The sequence below is a fragment of the Syngnathus scovelli genome, chromosome 9 (genome assembly GCF_024217435.2).
Source record: "Syngnathus scovelli strain Florida chromosome 9, RoL_Ssco_1.2, whole genome shotgun sequence".
Classification (NCBI taxonomy): domain Eukaryota; kingdom Metazoa; phylum Chordata; class Actinopteri; order Syngnathiformes; family Syngnathidae; genus Syngnathus; species Syngnathus scovelli.
In genome coordinates this window covers 13,174,954-13,195,474 of record NC_090855.1, presented here as the reverse complement: position 1 = coordinate 13,195,474, position 20,521 = coordinate 13,174,954, and the positions used below count along the sequence as shown (strand labels likewise).

General features: G+C 46.3%; 1 protein-coding gene and 1 long non-coding RNA gene across 2 annotated transcripts; one reads left to right on the top strand and one right to left on the bottom strand.

Annotated features, from left to right (window-relative positions):
• Nucleotides 1-16,054: 16,054 nt before the first annotated feature.
• On the bottom strand, nt 16,055-16,700 carry LOC137840589 (uncharacterized). Its single transcript, XR_011087335.1, has 3 exons — nt 16,586-16,700; nt 16,240-16,521; nt 16,055-16,159 (listed from the first exon to the last, which is right to left on the bottom strand). It is a non-coding gene; the product is annotated as an uncharacterized lncRNA (long non-coding RNA).
• A 2,197-nt stretch (nt 16,701-18,897) lies between these two features.
• On the top strand, nt 18,898-20,186 carry LOC137840588 (carcinoembryonic antigen-related cell adhesion molecule 1-like). The gene is made up of 4 exons (XM_068651779.1): nt 18,898-19,291; nt 19,360-19,632; nt 19,794-19,894; nt 20,155-20,186. The coding sequence occupies exons 1-3, from the start codon at nt 18,898-18,900 to the stop codon at nt 19,874-19,876; spliced, it is 750 nt and encodes a 249-aa protein (XP_068507880.1). The 3' UTR covers nt 19,877-19,894; nt 20,155-20,186.
• The last annotated feature ends 335 nt before the right edge of the window (nt 20,187-20,521 follow it).

Below are 20,521 nucleotides of genomic sequence, written 5' to 3'. Positions count from 1 at the left end.
GACAGTGTGACGAAATGTATGTGACGGAATTTGTGATGACTTGCTTTGTTTTGATGTTTTACCTAATTGTATTGCAGCCTCTAACAGCAACCCAGGGAGCAGATTGTGCTTTATTTGTTAAACTTGCTTTACTTTGCAGGTTGTCAACTGCAGTCTTGGAGAATTTTGTGTCATGTCTGTGAACATGCATTAACAACTAACCCCTTACTTTTCATAATGAGTTTGTAAATGTGATCGGTTTCATGACAGGCTCGGCAGGCTCCAATTTTCTATTTCATGCGTTTGACATGCGCCCGTGTGTGGATTATTATTTTTATCATTATGAATTTTATTTTTTGGTATTATGGATGTTTATTGTACGGAGAGCTGCATGCACAGCTACAGGTGGGTGGTGGCTTTTGTTCATACAGCCATGTGAGATGCTGCCAGTCGAGTTTCAGGGACTGAGAATTGGTGATTCCAAGCTAGGATGGCATCTGGAGGTACACCAAAGTCCAGCTGGCGATGGGTATGTCACCATGGACATTGTTATTTTTACTTTTTAACAATGTGTCAAAAGGGGGAGGTAGAAAAACAAAACAAAAACAAGAAAAACAAAAGGGGGGAATTGTGAGATTTTAAGTGTTTTCAGATTTGATGGTTTTTAAGTCTTCAACATGCTGGACGGAAGAGAAGAAGCAGCTTGGCAGAAATGAAGTGAATGGGAGACAACATCATGAGAGTTTCAAAATAGTTTATAATAAACTGTAGACCTTCACAAGATAGGATCAAATAGGTGGGAGAGTATTAAATTTAAAAAATTAGAACAATAACATACAGACTTCAAACGAATTGGGAACAGGTGGATTATGAACGTTAAAGTTTGAATAACCCATTATTCACGTGATTCATTTGCAGGATAAACAATGGAAGGGATTGATAAACTGAACAAATTTAAGATGATTGCGGAAGTATTATGTCGGAAACAAATAGATTCGACAAGTCACGGTCGGGTGGATCATGGAGCAGGACGACCAAGTGCAGCTTGGACCAGGGTTTATTGGTGAACTCAAACTAGGCAAATTAACAGACTCGGCAACTGACATGACCTAACAAAACCTAACAACGAGACTGACCAAAAAGACGTGAAACAAAATGACAGGGTGACATTACCAATGACAGCAACTGGAACCAAAAAGACATCATGACGTGAACACATCGCACTCGGGCGGCGACTTGGGGAACCGAACCGCACTCGGGCGGCGACTTGGGGGACAGTACCGCACTCGGGCGGCGACTTGGGGGACAAAACCGCACTCGGGCGGCGACTTGGGAGACAGAACCACACTCGGGCGGCGACTTGGGAGACAGAACCGCACTCGGGCGGCGACTTGGGGAACCGAACCGCACTCGGGCGGCGACTTGGGGGACAGAACCGCACTCGGGCGGCGACTTGGGGGACAGAACCGCACTCGAGCGACGACTTGGGGGACAGAACCGCACTCGAGCGACGACTTGGGGAACCGGACCGCACTCGGGCGGCGACTTGGGGAACCGAGCCGCACTCGGGCGGCGACTTGGGGAACCGAACCGCACTCGGGCGGCGACTAGGGGAACCAAACCGCACTCGGGCGGCGACTTGGGGAACCGAACCGCGCTCGGGCGGCGACTAGGGAAACCGAACCGCACTCGGGCGGCGACTAGGGGAACCGAACCGCACTCGGGCGGCGACTTGGGGAACCGAACCGCGCTCGGGCGGCGACTTGGGGAACCGAACCGCGCTCGGGCGGCGACTTGGGGAACCGAACCGCACTCAGGCGGCTACTTGGGGGACAGAACCACACTCGGGCGGCGACTTGGGAGACAGAACCGCACTCGGGCGGCGACTTGGGAGACAGAACCGCACTCGGGCGGCGACTTGGGGAACCGAACCGCACTCGGGCGGTGACTTGGGGAACCAAACCGCACTCGGGCGGCGACTTGGGGGACAAAACCGCACTCGGGCGGCGACTTGGGGAACCGAACCGCACTCGGGCGGTGACTTGGGGAACCGAACCGCACTCGGGCGGCGACTTGGGGGACAGAACCGCGCTCGGGCGGCGCCTTGGGGAACCGAACCGCGCTCGGGCAGCGACTTGGGGAACCGAACCACGCTCGGGCGGCGACTTGGGGAAACCGAACCGCGCTCGGGTGGCGACTAGGGAAACCGAACCGCACTCGGGCGGCGACTAGGGGAACCGAACCGCACTCGGGCGGCGAATTGGGGAACCGAACCGCGCTCGGGCGGCGACTTGGGGAACCGAACCACACTCAGGCGGCTACTTGGGGGACAGAACCGCACTCGGGCGGCGACTTGGGAGACAGAACCGCACTCGGGCGGCGACTTGGGAGACAGAACCGCACTCGGGCGGCGACTTGGGGAACCGAACCGCACTCGGGCGGTGACTTGGGGAACCGAACCGCACTCGGGCGGCGACTTGGGGGACAGAACCGCACTCGGGCGGCGACTTGGGGAACCGAACCGCACTCGGGCGGTGACTTGGAGAACCGAACCGCACTCGGGCGGTGACTTGGAGAACCGAACCGCACTCGGGCGGCGACTTGGGGGACAGAACCGCACTCGGGCGGCGACTTGGGGAACCGAACCGCGCTCGGGCAGCGACTTGGGGAACCGAACCGCGCTCGGGCGGCGACTTGGGGAAACAGAACCGCGCTCGGGCGGCGACTTGGGGAAACAGAACCGCGCTCGGGCGGCGACTTAGGGGACAGAACCGCACTCTGGCGGCGCCTTAGGGGACAGAACCGCACTCTGGCGGCGACTTGGGGGACAGAACCGCACTCTGGCGGCGACTCTAACATGAACCGCACTCGGGCGGCAACCCTAACCTGAACCGCAATCTGCGGCAACACAAACACGAGCCGCACTCGGGCGGCAACCTAAACATAAAATGCATTCGGATGGCGACTCTGGAAGTCCGTACAGCAATTGGCGGCGACTCTGGAAGTCTGTGCCGCGATCGGCGGCAACTCTGGAAGTCCGTACCGCGATCGGCGGCATTTCAGAAGGTGTGGCTGTGCGTAGCGGCAGGAGCCATCACGCGCCGCAGCAGTGGGCGTGGAGCCAGGTGCAGCTGGCTCAAAGTCCGGCGACGATTGCGGGTCCGGCGTTGCTGGCAAGAAGTCCGACGACGGCCGTGGGTCCAGTGATGCCGGGGTGAGGCCCGATGGTGGCCGCGAGTCTGATGGAGGCCGCGGGTCCGGAGTCGCTGGAGCGAAGTCTGGTGGCGGCCGCGGGTCCGCTGTCGCGGGAGCAAGTTAGACGGCAGCTGTGGAGCCCATGGCGCTGGAACCTGCTCAGACGTGGATCGTGCGTTGCAGCAGGAGCTGGTGGTGGAGGGGGGTCCAAGCGCTGGTCGTTTTGGTGGTCGGAACATTCTGTCACGGTCGGGTGGATCATGGAGCAGGACGACCAAGTGCAGCTTGGACCAGGGTTTATTGGTGAACTCAAACTAGGCAAACTAACAGACTCGGCAACTGACATGACCTAACAAAACCTAACAACGAGACTGACCAAAAAGACGTGAAACAAAATGACATGCAACTGGAACCAAAAAGACATCATGACGTGAACACATAACATAAATCCAACACCGAACGACCACAACCAATGATCCGACCGGGAGTGAGGGACAGACAGGACTTATATACATGACAGGTAGCGAGAGGCAGGTGGGAATAATCACACTGATCATGGGCACACAGGAGGGGAGGGGCGAGCACACAGACAGAAACCAAGACAACAGACACATAGTGGAGCAGTTGGGGTTAGGGTTAGACGTGACATGAGAAGGCTATCCCTTGTACCAGGGGGGTCAAACTCATTTGTTCACGGGCCGCAGTGTAGTCATAGCTTCTTTCGGAGGACCGGTATGACTGTCATACCAAAATAAATGTGTGAGCACCTCATATTATATAGAGTAAAAGCTACAAAACAAACTGGCAAGTAACTTGCTTTCAAATCAGACAAATAAAAACTGGTCTAATATTTAAAAATCAAATATTATTAAAAGTGAAGACAATTTGCATTTCGAGTAATGACACGTAAATAAAAAGCACAATTTGTCTTCGCGGGCCGCATAAAATCATGTGGCGGGCTGCATCTGGCCCCCAGGCCTTGAGTTTGACACCTGTGCCTTATACAAAGGTAAAGTAGGATTAGAATTTGATAAAACAGATATGGACATCATCATATTCCATTAGAGTTTAAATTGCTTGCAATACAATTACAAATTAGTTAACACCTGTGTGATTGATTGATTGATTGATTGATTGATTGATTGATTGATTGATTGATTGATTGATTGATTGATTGGTTTATTGATTGATTGAGTGATTCATTGAGTGACTGACTGAAGGGCTGAGTGACCGAATGGGCAATCGTTCGATGTCTGTCTGTCTATATGTATGTACTATATATGTATGTAAGTATTTCGTTATTTGTTTTACGTATGTATTTCGTTATTTGTTTATGTATTTCTCTTTCACATTTTCTTTCTCAACTTCCACTTCTTTCGGCTGCTCCTGTTAGGGGCCGCGACTGCAGAGCGATCGTTTCCATATCTTTCTGTACCACCAACCATCTGCATGTCCTATCTTTGTCTCTGCCACACTCTCCATTATTTTGGCCAGTATATTTCCAAGCCTCGCTTCTAACATTCTTTCCGATAACTTCATGCTTTGCTTAATCAACATAACAACACCTCTGTAGCTACTACAGTTCTGCGCATCGCCGTGGTCTGAAATAAGGAATAGAAGTCAACACCTTTCCGGGGAACTTCTCGCTTTTTAAAAATCTCCCCTGTCATCTCTCCTTGATAGTTCCATGCTGTCACTGGAATGTTGTCTAGGCCAATTGCCTTTCCACTCTCCATCTTTTACAAATGTCTGGGTATGAATTTTATCTATATTTATTTTTCTCACTCATTGGCGGCCCCACAGAGGGACTTGTAGCGGCTCCACAGAGGGACGTGGTGTGCCAACAGAGGGAGCATGAACACATACGCACACATTATTTATTCAGCACGCTTTTGTTATACTTGTTTACTTGTTTGTCTGTTGTGAGCCATGTCTTGTCACCGTGGGATAGGGGGGAACGAAATTTCGGTTTCTTTGTGTGTCTTTGGCATGTGGAGAAATTGACAATAAAGCTGACTTTGACTTTGACTTTGACTTTGACATACGAATTTTTGGTGACCTCAGTTAAACTGAGGTCAACAGAGGGAGTGAAGGGATAGGGTCAAAAGACAAAAAGCCCGCATAGCCACAATAACAGATAGGTTCACATCTCTTTGGATAAAGTATATAAGCAGACAAGTATATTCACGTAATCAACCAATAAGGACGACATAACTAGACATTCTTTGATAATACGATAATAACAGAAGTTGCTACAACTTCACGATTCAATATGTATTTCTGTGCACTGCAAAATAAGTGTCTTTTGATCTATTGCCCAAATAGCTGAATGACCTTTAAAGAACTGTGTAATGCATGCCTGATGTTTTTCTCTAAATCATGGACACGGCCAGAGTCGTCGTGACCGTTCAGTATTTGATTATATCTTGTGTTTTATAACTTGTGTTTTGACTAAACGTCATATGTTGCCTAATGCGAGACGCCAACTTTTTGATTACTACTGAACGTTCTGCACAGAGGGAAATATTTTGGCCTAACAAAGAAAAGATACGGTTGGAAACATGATTAAACTAAGAATATAATGACGTAAGCAAAGACATGAAGTATCAAAAGCACAAACTTTACATAGTCAGGTAAGAGCAATAGATTAATTGTTAGGTTCAAAATCAGCAAAAGGATCAGCAGACAAAACCAGTGAGGCAGAATGTTGAGTCTTTTCTCGCGAGGAGTGCATTCAGACTTACAGCAGTCCCGAAATACACTAAAGGTCTGTTTGCACTCCTCACTCTTTTATTTAGGAATGCCCTACCCACAATGTGAGACTAGCCCCTGAGGTGGGGGGAAGCGTGGGCTTTGTCTCATGAGAGAAGAAACGAGATTCTATAAACAAAAATAAGTCATAGACAAGATGTCATGAGAATCGAAAAGAGTGCAAGGACAAAATGCTATGTGAAATAAGAAGTCACAGACAAGACACCATGAGAAAAGAGTGCAAGGACAAAATGCCATGTGCAGACATCAACAAAATAGTTTGAGCTATCAACAGCTTTCTTGGATTCCCAGAGATGTAGAAGGTCAGGAAGCTCCAGACAGCATCGTATGACTTGTTGTGGTCTGGTGGACGTCTGCAAGGCGAAACAGCAAGCATTCTGTGCAATAATTTTATTAATAAGTACTCATTAGGGAACGCATGATAACATATATATATACAATTTATCTAACAATTCCCCCCTGTTTATCATAAGTTCCCGGAGACCAACACATCACCCATATCCATCCATCCATCCATCCATTTTCTGAACCGCTTAGTCCCCACGGGGGTCGCGGGCGTGCTGGAGCCTATCCCAGCCGTCATCGGGCAGTAGGCGGGGGACACCCTGAACCGGTTGCCAGCCAATCGCAGGGCACACAGAGACAAACAACCATTCGCACTCGCACTCACACCTAGGGACAATTTGGAGTGATCAATCGGCCTACCAAGCATGTTTTTTGGGATGTGGGAGGAAACCGGAGTGCCCGGAGAAAACCCACGCTGGCTCGGGGAGAACATGCAAACTCCGCACAGGAAGGGCCGGAGGTGGAATCGAACCCGCACCCTCCTAACTGTGAGGCGGACGTGCTACCCAGTGCGCCACCGAGCCGCCCATATGGCCACTTCAAAAAGATTTTCAGCCAAGGGATCACACTTCGCAAGAACTAACTTACACTCGGGAGGAAACTGAGTCTTAATCGGCAAAGCCAGGTTCAGGAAACAAACCAGACAGGTTTACCACAATAGAATCGCCGACGGGGTCGTCACTAGAGAAGGAACCCCCGTCGATCGAAAGGTCATCCCTTTGGAACAACGGGAAAGTCTCAGCTGGTGGAGAGATAGCAGTTGTAATTAGCCTGTTAATTAGGGATCGGAGACAAGGGATGCAACAACATCCACACAAGGTCAAAATGGCAGAGAAAACGGCAATGGAGACCAGGGCAGAGGAAACCAGGGTGCGGTACTTTCCGAACACGTTCAACCAGTCGGTCCAAACCTCTGTGTTCACCCCACTGTGTTCCTTCATCTTCCCGTTCAAGGTCCGCAGGCCCTCAAGGGCCTGGGACAGGCTTCTGCCGGCTGCAGTATTATTTGGAATAAACGTGCAACATTGCTCACCGAACATGGCGCAGACACCGCCCTCCTTTGAGAGTAGCATGTCAAGGGCCATTCGATTCTGGAAAGCCATGAGGGAAGTAGCGGCCAGTTGGGAGTGGACCGCCTTGAAACCCGCCTCGGACCAGTTTTCAAGCCTCTGCACGTTGTAATGGACGTAGTTAATCCTGTCAACATTTTTGTTAATAGTACACCACCAACACAGGGCGGATTCAAAACCAGCCGCTATCTGATTCACCAGCTTATACTCATCCGGTACTCCTCTAGGAACACCAATGGCGTCTATGTAAGTTGGATTAGCCGCGCCCCGCCATTCGGCGTTTCGTTTCGTTCTCGGCCAGAATACGGGCACTACGGACCTAGCAAAAGATGTTAGATCATAAGAGGACATCGGTATCAAATGAACAGGTAGCAATAGGGTTACCAAAACGCAAATTCCAGAGCTGTTTAAAGGCAACCTATCATAAAGTTTGTTACTTTTACACCAAAACCAAATATCACTACGAACAATGGGCAAAAAAGGGGCAGTGACCTTGGTCATGGACCCACACCATGGAGTAGGTAGGGCGCCGAGCTTCTCACCGGTACCAGGTAATCTAATGCATGTAAAATTACCCTTAGCTACATCGGACGAAAAAAGGGGTGTCAAACTCATTTATTCGCGGGCCGCAGTGTAGTCATGGCTTCTTTTGGAGGGCCGGTATGACTGTCATGCCCGAGTAGATGTGTGAGCGCCTCATATTGTGGGAGCTGCAGAACAAGCTGACGAGTACCTCGCTTTCAAATCAGACAAGTAAAATCTGGTCTAATATTTAAAATTTAACATATTACTAAAAGTGAAGATGATTTGCAATTCGAGTAATGGCACATGAATATGAAGCACATGTGCACTGTGCCTTATACGAAAGTAAAGTTGGATTGGAATTTGATGAAACGGATATGGACATCCACATATTCCATTGGAGTTTAAATTGCTTGCAATGTAATTGCGAATTAGTTAACACCTGTGTGGTTGATTGATTGATTGATTGATTGAGTGAGTGAGTGAGTGAGTGAGTGAGTGAGTGAGTGAGTGAGTGAGTGAGTGAGTGAGTGAGTGAGTGAGTGAGTGAGTGAGTGAGTGAGTGAGTGAGTGAGTGAGTGACTTTTCTGTCGCCTGCACGTCATCTTTCCTGCACGGCTACGTTGCTGTCTCAGCTGCATCTGACCGTTGAAAGATGCACGACACTCATTCCTGCCACTCTCATTCCCCTTCCTGACGACGGCGAATTTCATGATTGTGTCGAAGCTGCCCAACAGATTGCAAAGGCTCGGCCTGATTTGGAAGATACGCCTCTGCCAGATGGTCATGTGGTTTTTGTTGATGGGTCTTCTAAGAAAAATGAATCTGGTGTGACCCTTACTGGGTTTGCCATTGTTACTGCCGACGTGGTTTTGGAGGCTGCTAAACTGCCATCCAATATGTCTGCACAGGCCGCTGAGCTCATTGCTTTGACTGGGGCCTGCAAATTGTTTGCAAACAAATCCGTCACTATCTGGACTGATAGTCAGTATGCTTTTGCTACAGTGCACGTGTTTGCTCAGCAGTGGAGCAACCGTGGCATGATAACTTCTACGGGGAGGCCCGTCACCCATTCCACAATTCTAACTCAACTTTTGGATGCTGTCCAGCTACCTTCAAAGGTAGCGGTTTGCAAATGTGCTGCTCACACTGCAAGCTCTGATCCTGTTTCTCTCGGTAATGCTTTTGCTGACAAATCCGCTAAGGCCGCTGCAGAGGGCCTGCTCCATGTCCTCTCGTCTCTCACAGCTCATGGTTCGATGTCACACATCTCCCCTGATGTGTTGCTTGACATGCAGTCTCAGAGCCCCTCCCAGGTACGGCTCTCTTGGGAAAAGCGGGGTGCAACTAAAAACACTGATGGTCTTTTTGTGTGACCTTTGGGCAAACCTGTCTTGCCTCGTAACTTGTTCAAATGGGCTGCTATTTCGAGTCATGGGGTCACCCATGTCTCGACGGGGGGTATGGTGAAACAAGTTGAAGCTATTTATACGACATACGGTTTTGCAGCTTTTTCACAAGGCAATTTAGGACCTCAGAGAGGAAAGTTCCCGACTCCATTGTATCCGTTTCAGACAATACATGTGGATTATATCCAATTACATAAATGTGAAGGGAAAGAATATTGTTTGGTCATAATAGACGCATTTTCTAAATGGGTAGAAACATTTCCTACCAAACATGCTGATGCACTCACGGTGGCAAAGGCCTTATGCAAAGACATCATTCCAAGATACGGTATTCCAGAAAAAATTTACAGCGACAATGGTCCACATTTTGTAAATCAGATAACATTGGGAGAATGTTCCACATAAATCTAAAGAACCATTGTTCCTATCGTCCACAATCAGTTGTTGAGAGATCTAACGCGACTATAAAAAACAGATTAAAGAAATGTATGGAAGAAACCAAACGACCATGGACTCAGTGCTTAGACCTGGTCAAAATGTACATAAATATTACAAGTACAACAGGGCTAACTCCCTATGAAACTATGTTTGGAAGACCTTACAGGCTTCCTCAGTTCAAGAACACATGGGAGATCCCCGAGGAAGCCACGTTAGCTGATTACATGAGAAAAATGTTGGAATGTCAAGCAAGAGAATCAAATCAATAACACTGATGATGAACCCATTTCTCCGCAGGAAGACCCCAAAGTGGTACCGGGAGACTGGGTTTTGATCAAGAGTATCAAGAGGAAGAATTGGCATTCACCCAAGTGGGAAGGTCCCTTTTTGGTACTACTCACGACACCTAATGCTTTGAAAATAGCCGAACGCAACACGTGGATTCATTTATCTCATTGTAAAAAGGTGATCTCTGCAGACCCAACCTAAGTACGGAAGGTGAGCAAAGTCTGGTAATAGTGCCTGATCCTGGTGCCAAGATCCAGGGTTGACACGAAAGCTAGCAGAAGCCAATTTCCAAGACACCAACCCAAAGCTCAGGGTGTTGACTCTGAGGAGATCAAAAAACATGAGCATTAGAGAGTCATTTGGTGAGTACTTTAATCAGGCTGTGGCCTGTGCAAAGTCTGCCATGTGTTTTTGGTTGCTTTTGTTGGTTTGTGTTACCATTGTATTTTTTTCGGGGGTTATTTTATTTGGAGGGATAGAGTACAATGAGCCTCGCACATTCTTCTCTCAGGCAAATACCAACAATTCTAATCAATATGGCTTATGGGGAAAAATTGCTAGACATAAGCGCGACACTAAATCCCCTTTTGATCAGGTTGTTTGTATTCCAGAAGCCGTCCGCGTTCCAACTTGCGTACCATGGCTTTTGTCTTGGGCTTATAATAACTCATTAATGTTTACTGTGGCTCCTAATACATCTTCTTCTATTATTTTACCTATGAAAACTTTGAAAGGGTTTCATAATGGTCACCCCACTACTGGAGATAAATGGCTCGGGTATTGGTGGTATTTAACTGGCCACCCGGTTAGCACCGACTGGGGCACCCTTGTCACCACACAAATGCGAGAGTATTGGCCCTCTGGTTCCAGTGAAGAGGCTGTGTTCTTTGCTAAACGAGTAACTTTGAAGAATCAGGGCACAAGCCTCCTTTTGACTCTTACACTCCCTGATGGTCAAATTCGTCCTCCAAATGCCACCTTGTTTAACACTTCTTGTTGGGGTTTTCAACTGTGGGCCTGGTCCTCTGGAATCGATCCTCACTTTCCTATTGCTATTTGCATTAATAAAACAATGTCAATCGCAGACCGTCCCGTTACAAATAATTACACCCTGTCAGCAGGAGCAAAAATCACAAGTATGCTCCTCACTGATGTAGACAGTTATTTTGTGGCCTCCACAGGGATAAGCAGTCAAACCAACAACTGGCTTCTTATGGCTGAGCAAGCCGCGAAGATGGCTAACACCAGTTGCATTGCATGCATGGGTCCAAGACCTCTTTTGAAAATCATACCTGCAAATATAGTTCCTAAGTGTGCTGTTGCTTTAATGTTAAACCCATCCATTTCACCCACTCATGATTGTTTTAAATGGGATAAGGTTTACCCTGTTGCCTCTATGACAAAATCCCGGACGAGCCCCCAAAAATCTGTTAGGTTCAAAATCAGCAAAAGGATCAGCAGACAAAACCAGTGAGGCAGAATGTTGAGTCTTTTCTCGCGAGGAGTGCATTCAGACTTACAGCAGTCCCGAAATACACTAAAGGTCTGTTTGCACTCCTCACTCTTTTATTTAGGAATGCCCTACCCACAATGTGAGACTAGCCCCTGAGGTGGGGGGAAGCGTGGGCTTTGTCGCATGAGAGAAGAAACGAGATTCTATAAACAAAAATAAGTCATAGACAAGATGTTATGAGAATCGAAAAGAGTGCAAGGACAAAATGCTATGTGAAATAAGAAGTCACAGACAAGACACCATGAGAAAAGAGTGCAAGGACAAAACGCCATGTGCAGACATCAACAAAATAGTTTGAGCTATCAACAGCTTTCTTGGATTCCCAGAGATGTAGAAGGTCAGGAAGCTCCAGACAGCATCGTATGACTTGTTGTGGTCTGGTGGACGGACGTCTGCAAGGCGAAACAGCAAGCATTCTGTGCAATAATTTTATTAATAAGTACTCATTAGGGAACGCATTATAACATATACCGTAATTTCCGGACTATAAGTCGCGTTTTTTTTCATAGTTTGGGTGGGGGGGGCGACTTATACTCAGGAGCGACTTATATATGTTTTTTTTCACAAAGTTTTACTTGATCATTAAGACATCACTTACAAGTATAGTTGACCACTTCCCATGTTATTTTTAGTATAGTTGATCACTTCACATGCTTTTATTTCTTTATCTTGAACATATTCAAAACATAAAAAATAGAGAAAACATCAAATAAAGCAATTAACACTTTAAAGCACCATATCCAAGTCCACTGTCTGCTGTATGTACACTTGCTCCATTTTTGCTCCTCTTATATTTATTATTACTATTTATTATTATTTGTTTATTTATCATTTATTCAATACTCTTATTTATTCATTGTTAGTGCCTTCTTGGTTTTTTTTGTGTTGCTTGTATGCATATGTGTACTATCTCACCGAGGGATAGTGGAAATGTAATTTCAATCTCTTTGTGTGTCTTAGTATATAAAAAAATATATCGGCGATAAAGCAGACTTTGACTTTGATAAAACAACCAAAAAAAATTATATTTTCAGACGAAACTGGATGAGGGCGCTCTAAATTTTACCGTTGGCCGTGACTCATCAACTGGGTGGGCTTAAGAAAAATGGCACCAAAAAGAAATTCATATTTTGCAGGTTACAAACTTCAAGTTGTAAAATATGCAGCTGAAAACAGTAATCGAGCAGCAGAAAGAAAGTTTGGAGAACCGTGATGTACCAATGGATTACTATTTCAAGTGGCGTCAGTAGCGCGGCGCGCCGGTTGTTTACATACAAACGTGCCCACACAAGGACTACCATCATTAGCGGTGATCATTTCTAAGTGACACGGAGGACAAAGAGTTTGAAGGAATTAAGGATTTGGAGTGACATAGAAGGTTTGAAAAACTATTATGGCTTTTACGCACGCCCGGTCTCTACTGAGTCGGGGGCCGACGCTCGGCCGAGTGGCTGTCCGCGAACGGTGCGCGGGGCTCGGACATGGCCATTACGCACGCCCGGTCTGTCTGGAAGTCCACGCCGCCACACGCTTGGAAGTTTGTTTTGTTTAATAAAGAGCCGTTTACCAAACCTACGTCTATCCTTGTACTTTGTTAACGCTACAGTATAGTTATATAGTAGATCTGTGGAATAAAGACGAGGCTGACGTCAGGGCGCACGCGCGGCGATGTTGACAAAGGACGAGGAATTTGATCGATGGATTTAATGGAATTAAAGTGCACGGATGGTTTGATAATATTATTGGCTTGTATTATAGTTATTTAAAATATAGTTTATCTATCGTTATATGAGCCTGTGGAATATTTTGAAGCGCAAGCGCCCTCAGCCGTGCGCACCCATTGTTGACATTGAACGATCGATGGATTTAATGAATTGGAGTGACACCGATGGTTTTATAAACATGTTATTCATGTAATAGTTGTCCTCAATCACTCTATATGTTACGTCAGGCCCGTTCTCAGCTCTTTGTTTGTGTTTGTCACGTTAGCATACCTATCGTTTAGCCTGTTGTTGCTATTTAATGAATTGGAGTGACACCGATGGTTTTATAAACATGTTATTCGTGTAATAGTTGTCCTTAATCACTCTATATGTTACGTCAGGCCCGTTCTCAGCTCTTTGTTTGAGTTTGTCACGTTAGCATACCTATCGTTTAGCCTGTTGTTGCTATTTAATGAATTGGAGTGACACTGATGGTTTTATAAACATGTTATTCATGTAATAGTTGTCCTTAATCACTCTATATGTTACGTCAGGCCCGTTCTCAGCTCTTTGTGTTTGTCACGTTAGCATACCTATCGTTTAGCCTGTTGTTGCTATCGTTTAGCCTGTTGTTGCTCGTTCATGACTGTTTTTGGTGTGGGATTTTGTCGAATAAATTGCCCCCAAAATGCGACTTATACTCCGGAGCGACTTATATATGTTTTTTTTCACTTTTTGGGGCATTTTATGGCTGGTGCGACTTATACTCCGGAGCGACTTATAGTCCGGAAAATACGGTATATACAATTTATCTAACATTAATGATGTCACAGCCAAAAGCTAACATAAATTCGCACAAGATGACACAATTGAAAGAATGAGGTACGACAGTGTATGTTCAAGATTGGAGAAGAATGTTCACAGGAAGGTCACGTGGAGATAAAACTAGCAGGTGCCAGAAGGAGCCACCCGAGAACTCGGCCAAAGATGATCGCCAAGGCCGAAAGACGGGAGGGAAGACAACAGCCCCCACCCGAGAACTCGGCCAAAGATGATCGCCAAGGCCGAGAGACGGGATGGAAGACAACAGCCCCCTCCACACACACACACACACACACACACACACACACACACACACACACACACACACACACACACACACACACACCAACAGCCCCCCAAGTACACACCGAATCGCCCATAACCAGCACCACTCCCATGGAAGCAGACTCTCCTTCGAACTTGCCCCACCCCGAAGACTCATCGCCCATCAATCCCGGCCCACAATGTGCTACTGAATATAAAACAGATCTAACAATCTTGGACTTTGCCTTTTCTGAATGGAGACTTTCCGCTCTTGAAGGGCCCAGCGCTGTATTGTACTTTCCTGAAAACAGAGCTTTTTGAACAAGAATTGTGATTGAACTCAACCAATCTGTCTAAGTCTAATTTCTGCTTCAGTGTCTTTGCATTTTCCTAAATCTGAAGAAATCAAACGAGCACGCAGTGAGTAAATTGGATAACAGGTGATTGGCAAAGGCTTTTGCCATGAGGCGCAGATAACGCGCTCCCTAAATTGTGGACAGAATCTAACAGTAGTTTTGTATCATTTTGAACCAAAATCATTGAATTTGTATAGTTATGTTAAAACCGAAGACGAGTCGTTCGGAGGAGGCAACTTCCTGTCTTGCCTCCTCTGAGGATTGCGTAATCACACGGCTACCTATGTTGACAGGCTATGCAGTTAGATTGAACTGCTGTTTGTCTCTATGTCGCTGTTTAAGTGTTCAAGCACTGCGGCTATATTAACTAATTTCCGTAGTTACGCTGATGTATATCATATCTAGTGTTTTTTGTCATCTGTCTGTAACGTCGTGTTTCTTTAGATGAACAAAATGGCTTTGAAAAGAGACCCAACGGAGGCAACGAAAAGAAGTTTTCCAGCCTTATGGCAGGAAGCGCTAGTGACCCCGGGATGCTTCAAGCGCCCACCTGTAGAATAAGTGATCTCCAGTTCAAATTTACAGTGAACAACTGAGGAGCAGTCGACCATTTATTTCGTTTTACATTGTTGTTGTTGTTTTTTTATTTACATTTCGTTTTACAATGGAGGATTACATATGCAAACGCAAACGATTTTCAACTATATGGATTTTCGGTCGAAGCAGGAGGTCATCAGTAAAGGAAGAGCAACTCCGGAGTTAAAAGGTTTGATTCGAACAACGGGACTTCGGAGCAAATCTTTTCAAACGGAGTGGTACGCACGATCGAAAACAAGTTTTTGATTCCATGTGCTCTATTGAGTGTTTTTATGTGCAAATACTGCTGATATGGGATTTTAATTAAGATAGTTCAAATTAAATAATGAATAAGCTACTCTAGAGCAGCGTTCCCCAACCATTTTTGTGACACGGTTAGGTGTCGGACAAATTTTACCGGGGGGGAGGGGTGACGTCAGTGCCTCCCCAGTCATGAACCTCACCGCACGTCACTGGCCCCACCCACACGGGATTTTAAGACACCAAACAATGAAAATGACGCGGCAGCAGGTGCAAATTACAACACAGGAACCGATGTCAAGAACAGTCCGTCGTGTTTCTTTTTCTGAGATTTACACACAACATTTTCAATTACAATAACATCCAAATCAAAGAGCCATTTCTTCATTCCCTCATCTGGCCAAAAATCTTCTTCCTGGTGTAGCGTCACCTATCGATATCATGTCTGCCAAAGTTTTTCAACAATAATGACAGGAAGCTGGCGTCTTAATTGGACCTGCACGGAAAAGGCCATAGAAGCCTGAACAAACAGCATCCCCGGCCGGGCCCCCTTCAGTCTCGCTGCACACAACATAGCCCTTGTCATCATTTGTCATGCGTAGAACTTCACCCAAGATGGCAAACAAAGATGGAACACAGAAGCCACCTGCAGATAAGAAGCAGCATATTTGAGGAGATGGGGGTGGACATATATAACACTGGCAAAACAGAGGTGGTGGTCGACACCTCAAAATGGAGAGAGGACAGGTTGCTGTGCTGCTGCTGCTGCTGGTTTCAATACAAGGTGATGCTGAAGTGGTGATTATGCAGTGGTTCGGGTTGAGCATTCTTTTTCTTCACCCCCACCAGGACCTTCGGCCGTGCAGGTCCTCCCGTCCTCCAACCCGGCGGCGGCCGGGGACACCCTGACGCTCTCGCTCTGGCCAGCTGCCGACCTAAAGGGTGGCAGCTGTGCGATGGGCGGCTCCCTCATCCTGACCTGGCTCGGGGACCAGCAGGCGGTTTTCCCTAACCACAGCGGCAGGGCAGCGGTGAACGTCCGCACAGCCGCCCTCACCCTCAGCTCACTCACCTTGGAGGACTCGGGAGTGTACGCCGTGCACAGCAGCGATCCCCCGCTAAGGGCCAACGCCTCCATTGCTGGGTGAGACGCTGTATCGTGGATCATCTTACAGAACAACAAATACGAGCATTCAGAGTCAGTTTATTTGCCATTTGTGGAAAACCACATTGGAAAACAGTTTGCGAGAGCTCAAAAAATACACTTATGACAAGAACAATAGACAACCAATAAGCAGATAAATAGACAATCAATAGACAGATACAATAGATAGAATAAAAAGGACCCTTTGCCCCCATGGATAGGCTGACAGTCACATAAGAAAAATACAATTCATATAGTAAAAATGCATATTAGAAAAGTGCTAATTGCAAGGTGCCCACCACTGGTGCCTGCAGGAGCATAATGCAAGTAAAACAAACTAAAAAAAAAAAAATAATTGTGCAGCTTTAGTTTGTTCAGGTTGCCCTAGGGAAAAAACTCTTTGCAAACCTAGAGGTAGAGAATTTTATTGCACGATACCGCCTGCTTGACAGAAGAAGAACAAAAAAAGCAGAGGCAGGATGAGTTGGGTCAGTTAAAATAACAGAGGTACGAAGCGTAAGCCTGGACCTGTAAATGATTTCCGGATGGCAGGTCAGTACCAGTGTTCTTACGAGCAAAACGGACAATTCTTCTCAGACATTTCTGATTGCGTACGGTCAGATTTCCAAACCACACTGCAAGTGAGGAGGTGAGAACACAATCATAAGAATTTGATGAAATCCGGCAGTTAGAAGTGAATTCCTTAAGTTTATGCAGAAAAATAAAGCCGTTGAAGAGATTTTTTAACAATGATGCTGGTGTTAAGATGCCAGCTGAGATCACTGATAGTAACACCAAGAAATTTAAAATTACTCACCATCTCGACCTCTTCACTTTTAATAGTGAGAGGGAGATGGGACAACCTTATTCCTACGAAAGTCAAACACAATTTCCTTTGTTTAGGAGGCATTTAAAATCAAATTATTGTTCACTCCACTTGATTAAGTTCTCTACCTCTAGTCTATACAGTGGAGCCTCGGTTTTCAATCACAATCAGTTCTAGAAGGCTGTTCGAGAAGTGAATCGTTTGAATTCCGAATCATGTTTTCCCATTACAAATAATGCAAAAAATATAATCCGTTCCAAGCAAAAAAAAAAAATAATGCGTCCGAATGCGCAACCATAGCGCATCGTCGACCGTGCAACTGCACAGCGCTGGTCGCATTATTTTGACAGAGCCGTGGCTGAAATTTAGAAATTATTTTTAAAGTCCTGATGTACTTTCCAAAATTTAAGTGGACCTCAGTGCACAGGGAGCTTAATTTGGTCCGATCGCGCAACCGCAGCGTGCCGGGCGCTCACTGTCGCATTGCTTTAGGACCGTCTTTGTGTTTTAGGATGGCTTCACTGCTCCCTCTTGTTTCCTTTGGAGGCATGATTAGAGTTGATGCAATCCTCAGAGTAACGAGAATGTAATCACGAATGGAGTCAGTTGGCATGCGGGTCCTCTCGGCTTATCTCACGAGGTTCGACAACCGAATTTCGTCCGACATTCGAAGGAAAAAAAAATCTCGAATTTTTTGTTCGAATACCGATTTGTTCGAGAACCGGGACATTTGAAAACCGAGGCTCCACTGTAGTTTGAGTCGTCATCTGAATGTATTAGCCCAAGGATGGTAGTATCTTCAGATTATTCTGGAAAGAGGCAGTGCAGTCATATGTACATAAAGAAAACAACAAAGGATTAAGGATACAGCCTTGTGGTGAGCCAGTACTTAAGACAAGCTTGTCAGACACACAGTCCCCAATTCTGACCCTTTGAGATCTCAACGTTAGAAAATTAAAAATCCACTCACATACAGCATCACACAAACCAAGACGCTGGAGTTTGCATTTGTTAGAAGTCATTCACCAATTTTTGTTTGCTGTGACTTCTGAGATGTGAGCACCGTATGGTGCCAGGCAACTCAGTAGCAACAGCTTTCCATCGTAAGATGTCCCTAAGCAAGATTGACATAAGAACTTCAAGTATTTCAATGTTTGGATTGACAACCAGGAAACTGAGGGGTTTTTTTTGTTGTTTTTTTTCGAGTCAGTGAAACCTTGTGTATGTGTGTTTTGACTCAGCTGAGACTTTCTGTCGCTACGCATAATGGCATCAGCTCCTGTCTGACTTGTCCTGTGTCATTACGCTCTATTTGGAGTATCATAATCATCATCATGAGCCAAATTCTCAAACACAGTAAACTAGACTTTCCCAGGAACCAAAGAGAAGATCCGCCAGCTTTTACACCAAGCTCATGTGGATGAAAATAGGGCCCTTCATGTTTGATAGATCTGCTTTTTCAAACATGAAGACAATGTACAGCAAAAAAAGAGAAAATCTTCTCTATTGTCCATTTGTGTCCTGCCCAGAGCCAGTTTTGAACGTGATCCTGGGGACCAAGCAAAGCCGCCCGCTGGAGTCGTCCCCAGTGGCGCTGACATGCTCCGTCTCCTCGGGATCCTCGCCATCTTTCCTGTGGTTCAACGGGAGCTCGGAGGTGACGGCCCACCACAGGGTGGCGCTCTCCGAAGGGAACTCCACTCTGACCATCCTCAACGTGAGTCGCTATGACGGAGGCCTCTTTAGGTGCTTTGCGTTTAACCCCGTCAGCAATGGCACCAGCAAGCCCTTCGTCTTCACCATCATCTGTAAGCGACACCCTTTAAACGTAAACCATGAAAGTGAACGCAGCCGGCGTTAAAATTCTTCTCCTCAGACGGCCCGGACAACGTGGCTTTGACGGTCAACGATCAGCACGCTGCCACCGCTTCCTTTGCAAGTGGAAGCAACCTGACCGTACGCTGCTCAGCCCAGTCCGGACCGCCGGCTCTACTCCACTGGGCTTTCGAGGGCCGCTTTCTAAACACCACGGGCCTGTCGTTGGAACTTGTCCACGTTAACCAGGAGCAGAGCGGACCTTATTCTTGTCTGGCCTTCAACAATGAGACCAACAGGAGCAACAACATCAGTGAAGACATCCTCATAACTAGTTAGTGGCGTCATAGTGGATATGTACATATGTGCGACGAGTGGTACATGTGCTCCTCTAGTGGCCCATGAAAGAATTGCTGAATTAAAGTGTTAACTTTTTATTTTTAAGGTGCTAATAGCATTCTAGATATGGTGCCCATAATGTGTGCTTTGTCTCAGAGTCCTACGCAACATCGTTGAAGCTGCACGTGTGGCTCCTTCCCGTGATGCTGTGGTTCGGATGCCTCCTGTCCAACGTGTGACCTCACCAATCACAAAATGTAACGATCTAGCAGTTTAAGCTTTGCTTAACTATACACTCAACGTCAGGGACGTAATCTGATCCTTGATTCAGAACCTGCTTGCTACTATCATGTAATAATGATCATGCCTCCCCGGTTCTTATTGGCTCAAGTTATGTTGTTGAGACGTTTCAATGGGTGTTTGTCCCAGGGGTGTCAAGTGGCCTGGCAAAGACACTATGGTGTTGTACAAGCAAAGGAGGGGAAGACTGAAACAACGACTGCTTGTCTGTTCACAGATGCTGGCAGCCCCTGAAGAAGCACATGTGTGCACGCATGTACAATATCTGTGTGAATCTGCAGTGTCCAGACTTCAAATATAATTTGACACAGCCATCTTTGTCATCTTTCCTGTGACATTGGCTGCTAATAGATAATGCTACAAATAAGTTACCGACAAGGGTGGGCGAACTCGATTTTTTGACTCATTTTGCAGGGGGCTCATTTAAAGTTCTTGATGAAAATAAAAGCTGGAGGAATTATATCTTGGTGATTTATATGGCAATGATTACTGATTTACTATCAACATTTTGGACAGCCCTGAGTCATGAGCTGTCATCAACAATGTAGGCTTTGTTCCATTTCAGTTCTGTTCTAATGTTTGTT

What these genes read in the sequence shown, in the direction of transcription:
- LOC137840588 (XM_068651779.1), top strand. Translation starts at nt 18,898, where the DNA reads ATGTGGATGAAAATAGGGCCCTTCATGTTTGATAGATCTGCTTTTTCA. An exon ending in CTTCGTCTTCACCATCATCT is followed by an intron (nt 19,292 to 19,359) that starts GTAAGCGACACC and finishes TCTTCTCCTCAG; the next exon opens with ACGGCCCGGACAACGTGGCT. An exon ending in TGAAGACATCCTCATAACTA is followed by an intron (nt 19,633 to 19,793) that starts GTTAGTGGCGTC and finishes GCTTTGTCTCAG; the next exon opens with AGTCCTACGCAACATCGTTG.